Source organism: Coregonus clupeaformis, chromosome 12 (assembly GCF_020615455.1).
Source record: "Coregonus clupeaformis isolate EN_2021a chromosome 12, ASM2061545v1, whole genome shotgun sequence".
NCBI lineage: Eukaryota > Metazoa > Chordata > Actinopteri > Salmoniformes > Salmonidae > Coregonus > Coregonus clupeaformis.
The window spans coordinates 36,618,052-36,628,014 of record NC_059203.1 but is presented as its reverse complement, the minus strand read 5'-3'; the positions used below and the strand labels follow the sequence as shown (position 1 = coordinate 36,628,014).

The 9,963-nt window shown below is 43.6% G+C and overlaps 1 protein-coding gene across 1 annotated transcript; it reads left to right on the top strand.

Moving 5' to 3' along the window:
* The first annotated feature begins 597 nt into the window (after window positions 1-597).
* Window positions 598-7,721, top strand: LOC121577579 (probable G-protein coupled receptor). The gene is made up of 2 exons (XM_041891308.1): window positions 598-996; window positions 5,894-7,721. The coding sequence occupies exon 2, from the start codon at window positions 5,996-5,998 to the stop codon at window positions 7,289-7,291; it is 1,296 nt and encodes a 431-aa protein (XP_041747242.1). The 5' UTR covers window positions 598-996; window positions 5,894-5,995; the 3' UTR covers window positions 7,292-7,721.
* Window positions 7,722-9,963: the final 2,242 nt, after the last annotated feature.

Here is a 9,963-nt window from a genome sequence, read left to right as displayed (position 1 = left end):
CTTTTGATGTCACTACTGTGGGTTGCCACTATTTAGTGGTTGTTGCCCAACGTTTGCAACATGCTGTAGATGCACAGTTGGATGTGATGACCACATTCTTCAGACAACACATTCATCATTTCAATAAACAGCAACACCAACACAGACAGTTACCATTAAAGTTTCTTCCTTGCACTCAATTTTGAATATTGTCATCCAGAGATTAGTGGAAATTACCTCATTTCACCACAGCTGGGTCAATCACTAAATCCAATATAGGAAAGTTGAGGAGTCAGGACAAGATTATACCTCATGTTTTAATAACCCTTGCTCTATGAGTAATGTGATATTTGGTTGTAAAAAATAAATTGGTTGTATTTGCATCTAAAAAATACAGAAGCACATTGTTGGAAAAAGCCAACATGTTAACATGTATATGCCAGTTGCAGTTAAAGCAGAGCTGATGTCAGTCTTTTGAATTGGTGTGATCTAGGACCCAGAGAAGAACTGTCTCTGAGGGGACAGTGGAGTGTGTGTCTGTTGGGGAGGGGGGAGGGGGAAATCACACAGTGCACAATGTGTGACAGTCACTGCCTTATACAGTGATAGAGTGAGAGGAGGAGGAGGGATGGAGAGCGCATCCTCACATCTATCAGGGACTTAGACACCATCCTGAGTGAAGTGATCAACAGCCTCTACACACACCTGCTCTCACACTAGTGTCCCTCTGTGATCACAGCCTGGTCTGGACCAGGGAGATTCCCTCTACACCTATACCAGAGACTTCAAAACCTCCGGACAACCCACTGGCTAACTCTATCCTCAGCAGTGTGGAGCTTGTCCTGCTCATCCAGTGGAAATACCCAGTGTAACTGGTCTACTTGGACCTTTTCAGGTTTGGATCTGCTTAACTGAGGTCTCCTCACTAAAACAACACCTGGGATATCCAGAATGGACGAATCATGAAATCCTGATCTCTTTGAATTGGACTGGACATATCATAATCTCATATCATGGGTAGGTTACAATACTTTTCTTATATTATCATTCTACTCATTTTGACTCAGTTCACAAATCCATAATGTATCCTCAACAGGTTGCATAGCAAACAGGTGCACGTTCTGTTGGAGGTGCACTGTGCATTTTTACATAGAGTGTAATCACTTGAACGTTTCATCAGATTGTCATAGATGAGCTGAAAGTTGAGGGAACAAGCTATTTTGAGAGTGGGTTTTCTGCTTCAGGTGCATGTGTTTCAAAGTCAAGTTAATATATATGTCCAGTGTCCACTGTATGTGTATGTGCACTTAAGAAATTACTTCATCTTTTGAGTAGAATAGTATACCGTAATTTCCTGAATGGAAATGTAACATAAATGTTTTTATATCCCATCTATTATCATTCATAATACACACTCTTACAAAATGTTTGCCTCTACATCCATATTTAGCTACATCCTAAATACAAAATGTTAATTTTAAGAAAATACTTGTTTTAATTTACTAATATTGAAGGATATTAAACTGACTCCATCTCAGTGGGTTTCCCAGTTGACAGTAGCTGTGCAGTGACAGCTCGAGCTGAAATGGCAGGGAGGGAGGGGGTGGGACCAGAGAGGGACAGTGAGGGGAACTTTGGAGGGACAAGCATGGGTGACTCGTGTGACCTCTCAAAAAATAAACAAGAGGTACAGTGGGGGAAAAAAGTATTTAGTCAGCCACCAATTGTGCAAGTTCTTCCACTTAAAAAGATGAGAGAGGCCTGTAATTTTCATCATAGGTACACGTCAACTATGACAGACAAAATGAGAAAAAAAATCCAGAAAATCACATTGTAGGATATTTATTTACCACCATAATACTTATTTACCACCATAATTTGCAAAAAAAATCATAAAAAATCCTACAATGTGATTTTCTGGATTTCTTTTTCTCAATTTGTCTGTCATAGTTGACGTGTACCTATGATGAAAATTACAGGCCTCTCTCATCTTTTTAAGTGGAAGAACTTGCACAATTGGTGGCTGACTAAATATTTTTTTTCCCCCACTGTAAGTAATTGACCCTTCAGTGCAAAACATACACTGCTCAAAAAAATAAAGGGAACACTAAAACAACACATCCTAGATCTGAATGAAAGAAATAATCTTATTAAATACTTTTTTCTTTACATAGTTGAATGTGCTGACAACAAAATCACACAAAAATTATCAATGGAAATCAAATGTATCAACCCATGGAGGTCTGGATTTGGAGTCACCCTCAAAATTAAAGTGGAAAGCCACACTACAGGCTGATCCAACTTTGAAGTAATGTCCTTAAAACAAGTCAAAATGAGGCTCAGTAGTGTGTGTGGCCTCCACGGGCCTGTATGACCTCCCTACAATGCCTGGGCATGCTCCTGATGAGGTGGCGGATGGTCGCCTGAGGGATCTCCTCCCAAACCTGGACTAAAGTATCCGCCAACTCCTGGACAGTCTGTGGTGCAACGTGGCGTTGGTGGATGGAGCGAGACATGATGTCCCAGATGTGCTCAATTGGATTCAGGTCTGGGGAACGGGCGGGCCAGTCCATAGCATCAATGCCTTCCTCTTGCAGGAACTGCTGACACACTCCAGCCACATGAGGTCTAGCATTGTCTTGCATTAGGAGGAACCCAGGGCCAACCGCACCAGAATATGGTCTCACAAGGGGTCTGAGGATCTCATCTCAGTACCTAATGGCAGTCAGGCTACCTCTGGCGAGCACATGGAGGGCTGTGCGGCCCCCCAAAGAAATGCCACCCCACACCATGACTGACCCACCGCCAAACCGGTCATGCTGGAGGATGTTGCAGGCAGCAGAACGTTCTCCACGGCGTCTCCAGACTCTGTCACGTCTGTCACGTGCTCAGTGTGAACCTGCTTTCATCTGTGAAGAGCACAGGGCGCCAGTGGCGAATTTGCCAATCTTGGTGTTCTCTGGCAAATGCCAAACGTCCTGCACGGTGTTGGGCTGTAAGCAAACCCCCACCTGTGGACGTCGAGCCCTCATACCACTCTCATGGAGTCTGTTTCTGACCGTTTGAGCAGACACATGCAAATTTGTGGCCTGCTGGAGGTCATTTTGCAGGGCTCTGGAAGTGCTCCTCCTGCTCCTCCTTGCACAAAGGCGGAGGTAGCAGTCCTGCTGCTGGGTTGTTGCCCTCCTACGGCCTCCTCCACGTCTCCTGATGTACTGGCCTGTCTTCTGGTAGCGCCTCCATGCTCTGCACACTACGCTGACAGACACAGCAAACCTTCTTGCCACAGCTCGCATTGATGTGCCATCCTGGATGAGCTGCACTACCTGAGCCACTTGTGTGGGTTGTAGACTCCGTCTCATGCTACCACTAGAGTGAAAGCACCGCCAGCATTCAAAAGTGACCAAAATATCAGCCAGGAAGCATAGGAACTGAGAAGTGGTCTGTGGTCACCACCTGCAAAACCAGTCCTTTATTGGGGGTGTCTTGCTAATTGCCTATAATTTCCACCTGTTGTCTATTCCATTTGCACAACAGCATGTGACATTTATTGTCAATCAGTGTTGCTTCCTAAGTGGACAGTTTGATTTCACAGAAGTGTGATTGACTTGAAGTTACATTGTGTTGTTTAAGTGTTCCCTTTATTTTTTTGAGCAGTGTATTATTCTTAAGTGTTATACTTTTTCTCCTGTCTGTAGTAAAACACCTTTCTAAAAATGGAAAGGACCAGGACATTCATTAAGGGCAGTATATTGGGTTTATGAATCAATGTCAAAAGGCAAGAATAGAATTGTTTTGCTTTCCTCTGTGAGTGAAAGGTTGTTGTTGCTCAATGTTTGGAGAGAAAGGAGGAAAAACACCACAATCCATCCATTGGCCCCGTGTCCCACACCTTATCTAATGTGACCTTTACTCTTATCTACTTAGTGTTCCCAGAATCCATGCAATGCTGACACGCCATATAGCAAGGAGTAAGGACTATATGTTTCATACAAACTGTAGTAACCCACTGGGCACAGACGTCAGTTCAACATCTAGTTTTGATTTACATTAAACTAATGTGAATTCATCATGTCATTATATTTAGTTTAAAAGTTGGGTGAAAAAAATACGAAATGCCCTTATGTTGATGACTTTTTGCACGTTGATTCAACGTCATAAAATTTTTCAGGGTTGAAATCACATGTAAACAACTTTGATTCAACCAGTTTTTGCCCAGTGGGAAGTACTTTATCTGAACTAAAACAGTTTTTTTTCTCATTCACAATCAAAACAGTGAAAATGCATGTATTCTAATTTCTTTAGCTATCTTGGTTTTATGTCCATGTGATCTGGTAGTTTGGCTTGTCAGATAACCTCCAGGCAGTGAAATAGAGAGAGTTCAGGCCAGGGCAGGTATCCCCTTGTGACTATAATGCTGTATAAATGTAAATAATATCCAACATTTGACAAATTCATTTGATTTGTTTTATTTTTATTCTAACTTCATTACTATATTAGATTATACACTGAGTGTACAAAACATTAAGAACACCTTCCTAATATTTTGCCCTCAGAACAGCTTCAATTCGTCGAGGCATGGACTCTACAAGGTGTCGGAAGCGTTCCACAGGGATGCTGGCCCATGTTGACTCCAATGCTTCCCACAGTTGTGTCAAGTTGGCTGGATTTCCTTTGAGTGGTGGACCATTCTTGATACACACGGGAAACTGTTGAGCGTGAAAAACCCAGCAGCGTTGCAGTTCTTGAAACAAACCGGTGCGCCTGGCACCTACTACCATACCCTGTTCAAAGGCACTTAAATAGTTTGTCTTGCCCATTCACCCTCTGAATGGCACACATACACAATTCATTTCTCAATTGTCTCAAGGCTTTAAAATCATTCTTTAACCTGTCTCCTCCCCTTCATCTACACTGATTGAAGTGGATTTAACAAGTGACATCAGTAAGGGATCATAGCTTTCAGCTGGATTCACATGGTCAGTCTATGTCATGGAAAGAGCAGGTGTTCTTAATGTTTTGTACACTCAGTGTATCAGACTGATGTATTTGGACATGTTTTTCCTAATCAAATTTAAATTATATAATTGAGAACCATCATAGGTCTTTTGAGAGAGGACTCTCTAGAACATGTATTGGCGAGCATTGTGATATGATGTTTGTTTTTTGCTCTTAAAGCGCATTGAGATTCTATGAAAAGCGCTATAGAAGTTTAATAAATTATTATAATTTATAATGTATTATTATTAACATGAACAAAGGCCTTAGGCGGTGTTCCTCTCTGTTTGGGAAACCTTGATAGAGCTTACTGGTAAAACCCTGAGGCTTACCAAAACGCTTTGTTTTCCCTTGATGGGAGATAAAGTTGCTTTGACATAAACACAGCTATTTTTACTCTTATTTTACCCTAAATGTTTTTTTATTACCCTCTCATCCTCTTCTGTGTGAGCAAGGCATGGGATAGAATGTACGGTATATTTCCACTCTGACCTTGGGCTAATTATCAACCCACCCCTCCATAAGTTTTCTTTAGAACAAGACCTGAAACAAATATAGAAATGCTCAGTGCAGCCTAGAGCAAAGACATCATGAAGATTAAACTTGTAGAGGCAATTTTCTCTCAGGAGCCCATCAGACAGAACGTCTTTGAAGGATTAAAGGGTTATTAATGTAGAACATATTCCTTGTCAATACAATGTCTCCAGGACCATCTGAAATGTAATAAATCAATTAGGTTGTCCCTCACATGACAGGAATGAAGACTGATTTAATAGAAAAAGGATTACCAAACATGATTATACGGCATCAAAGCAAAATGTACTGTAGTAGTAAACCATATGTTAAGTTGCATCAGCATGACATTTCAAGCTCATATACAGTAATTGTTTGAATTGTGTTTTTGTCTCCTTAACAGGACATATCCAACATGATGACAAGTACCTGAAAAGAGAAGAAAGTAAACATTGCAATGGGGCCTGCTGCTGTAGTGATGCCTCTGACTAGACTTTTGTGAACTATGGAGAAATCTGGTCCGATGCTGGCCTCTACTCCCAATCGCACAGGTGCCAACCTCACAACCAGCCTATGGGGACCCAACCCCACAGTCCCCGCAGAGGTGGGAGTGGTCACCAGCTCCCAGTCTCAAATCAAAGATCTGATTGGGCTGTTCGCAATGGTGACCCTTAACCTCATCGCCCTATTGGCCAACACTGGAGTCATGGTGGCCATCGCACGCGCCCCTCACCTGAAGAGGTTTGCCTTTGTGTGCCACCTGTGTGCAGTGGACCTGCTGTGTGCCATCCTCCTCATGCCCCTGGGCATCATCTCCAACTCGCCCTTCTTTGGCACTGTGGTGTTCACCGTACTGGAGTGCCAGGTCTACATTTTCCTCAATGTGTTCCTCATCTGTGCCTCCATCCTCACCATCACCGCCATCAGTGTGGAGCGCTACTACTACATCGTCCATCCAATGCGCTACGAGGTGAAGATGAGCATCAACCTTGCCATCGGCATAATGATCCTCATCTGGGTCAAGTCAATCCTGCTGGCCCTGGTCACCCTGTTTGGCTGGCCTGCCTACGGGGCCCACAGCTCCATCGCTGCCAACCACTGCTCCCTCCACTGGAGCCACAGTCGGTTGAGGAAGGTGTTCGCCGTGCTCTTCAGCGTGGTGTGTTTCCTGCTACCTGCCATTGTCATCTTTGCTGTCTATTGTAACGTGTACAAGGTGGCGCGCTCAGCTGCCCAGCAGCACGCACCCGCGCCCACCACCTGGGCCTCGTCCAACCCGGCCAAACGTCCCAACCGTTCTGACTCCATCAACAGCCAGACCACCATCATCAACACCACCCGCAGCCTGCCCCAGAGACTGTCCCCTGAGAGGGCATTCAGCGGGGGTAAGGCTGCCCTCACCCTGGTGGTCATTGTGGGCCAGTTCCTGCTCTGCTGGCTGCCTTACTTCTCCTTCCACCTGCACCTGTCCTTCAGCTCATCCCTGCAGAGTCCCGGGGACGTGGAGGAGGCCGTCACCTGGCTGGCCTACTCCTCCTTCGCTGTCAACCCTTTCTTTTATGGCCTTCTCAACAGGCAGATCAGGGAGGAGTTGGTCAAGTTCCGGCGCTGCTGCTCCTCCGGGCCGGTGGAGCTGGTGGCCTCCAGCCATGAGGGCTCCTTTCAGGAGAACTTCCTCCAGTTCATTCAGAGGACCAGCAGCACGGCCGACACACGCTCCAGCTGCGCCAACTCCAGCCCCAGGAACACTCTGGACCAGGGGGTCAGGATCCCTGGACAGATACCAGAGGAGCATGGCTAAACACAAAGGACAGTGGACAACACACTTCAATTTGGACTGTTAATATGACAGCCCTCTGTACTCGTAGCACCCTGAGTTTTTCCTGATTATGTGTCCTGACCAGGAAAACTCTTTAGGGCCCTGAGGTTTTTCAGGTCAGGTCATGTGGTTGGGAAAAACTCAAGCCCCTACTCATAAGCTGTACTTAATGTATGCCTCTGAGTAGGTGTCCATTATTTATTGGTATGGGATTCATTCAGGTAAGGTCTCCAACACAAGACCACAGTGTTTTAATGTGAAATATTAAATTATTGTGACAGAATGTAATTGACTTTACCATTGTTTCATGACAGGTCCTAAACCTAAACATGATGTTAAACAGTCTCCATATATACTTCCATTCATTTTTTCAACTGGTACCGAGGGACCTTCAGACGAGTCTTGTGAGGTCTGTGGGCCTAGAGCAAAACAGAGAACACCATTGTGTTCGTGAGAGTCTCATCTTTCCATAATTTGTACGCTACAGACGATTTTGTGAGAAGACCGATTTTCGGGATTGTCTCGTGGTCTGACAAACACCGCTCTAGCTCTGTCACCTTTCACCACAGATGCGGAAGTGCGATATAGGTTGATGTGGTGGATTGAGAGGCATCCAATGCAACAAAAAAAACATATCTCTAGCTTAAATTGACTGATTAAAAAAAATGTTTTATGCTAATTACATTTCCACAGGGGGTGCGGACATCGACCTTAGGGGATTAAATTGTATGCTTGTTTTATATATTGTTGAATGAATTATATGTTCTGAAATAACATTTATGGACATATGTGTTTACTCATGTTTACAATGAACAGGAAAAAAGGTATTGGAATACGTTCCTATTTTAATATTGTACAGCGGCAATGTAAAGCTTCTAATTAACTTTCTCTCATTAACACATTATTTAAATAAAGTGACAAGCATCAATACAAGAGTAACAACAATGGATTTATCTTTTCTAATAATTCAAACCATTTTACAGTGAAAAACAATGTGTCATGTGCAAGTATATATCAATGCAAGGGATAAAAGGCAAAACTAGTGTAAAACATAAAAACAGCAACATGTAGATATAAAAATGTAACCATCCACCATGAATCTGAGGGACACCTTAAATGTCGTCTGTGCCTGTCACCATGGAAATGCAGTGAGGCAGTAGGCAGGGACACGTAGCAACAAGGTCCTCTGCTGCAGTGCTGGATGCTTGGCTTTTGATCCAGATTGGGAGAGCAGCAGACATACAGAGAGACAGAGCTTATTATCATCTGAATAGAGCCAGTGAAAAACACAGGCCAGCATAAGACTGTTGTGTTGTTGTGATTTGTGATTCATGAACCTGAGAGTCCCTGGCAGGCATGATGAAAACAGGGTCAGACTAGAAATAGAACGTGAGTGGATGTCGAGATACTCTGAGTCGATATTCACGTAATAATAAGGAATTTCCCTCGACCATGCACACAAATTGGGGTAAACAAACATTCTTTCCTATTGACCCACCCCCATTGTAAAAGAGCTAACTTCGTCATTGATTTTTTTGTTATACAGAAATAACAGAACATGCCAAAAAGATGCTGAGTTGTTCAATGTACATGTAACCAGGTCAGAAACCCAGACCTACGGTTCGCAATGCTCCCACGTAGGGAAATAGAGCCTGTGAGTAGGGTAAGGGGATACCTAGTCCCTGGTTACATGTACATTGAACAACACAGCAGCTTTTTGGAATGTTTTGATATTTCTGTATAACAAAAAATTGCATTCAACCAAAATGTGTCTTCCGCATTTAACCCAACCCCTCTGAATTGAGAGGTGTGGTGGGCTGCCTTAATCAATGTCATTGGTGCCCAGGGAGTAGTTGTTGAGGATGAACTGCCTTGCTCAAGGGTAGAACGACAGAATTTTCCACCTTGCCAGCTCAGGGATTAAAACCAGTGACCTTTCGGTTACTGGCCCAACGCTCTTAACCGCTAGGCTACCTGCTGCCCTTTGGTTTCAGGCTGTTCAGCATGGGAGAGTGGGAAATGTGGGGACCTGGTGTCCAAGTAGGCTACATGTAGTTATGTGTTTGGAAAACATTTAATCACAGGTAAGACATTTAACTTGTTTAGTATAGTCCGTTTGTAACTCCACTCACTACTTGTATATGTATAGTCCGTTTATTTATTTTTTTGTGTTGTTGGCTATCTTAATGTTCCGGTCGGTAGATAGCTAGGACTCACTCACATAGTTACTAGCACCGTCATGAAAGGGACATGAGGGAAGCCCTACAATATGAAGTTTTTATAACTAGTGAGAACGCTCGGGAGCAGGCAATGTTGAAAAGTAATCTTTAGACATGTACTTTTCTTAAATGTAGTTTTGTAATTGACTAAAACAAGCAGACAACAAGAAAATTGCATTTGTATATATTTGCTGTGAGCCAATGGCGTAACCTAGATAACCACAGGTTGTTTTCCCCACAGGTGGGCGGGCTGCGACTTTTATCTAATACCGACTGGGACTATGGAGAGCGTGATGGAGATTAAAGGCCAGTCCACCATGCAGCTCTAGCACAGGTGGCCTCTGGCACCTTAATTGGGGAGGACGGGCTCATAGTAATGGCTCGAACGGAATACATAGAATGGTAACGAACACATCAAACACATGGTTTCCATGT

Bases quoted from the DNA above. Each gene is read 5' to 3' on its own strand.
- LOC121577579 (XM_041891308.1), top strand. From the start codon at position 5,996: ATGGAGAAATCTGGTCCGATGCTGGCCTCTACTCCCAATCGCACAGGT.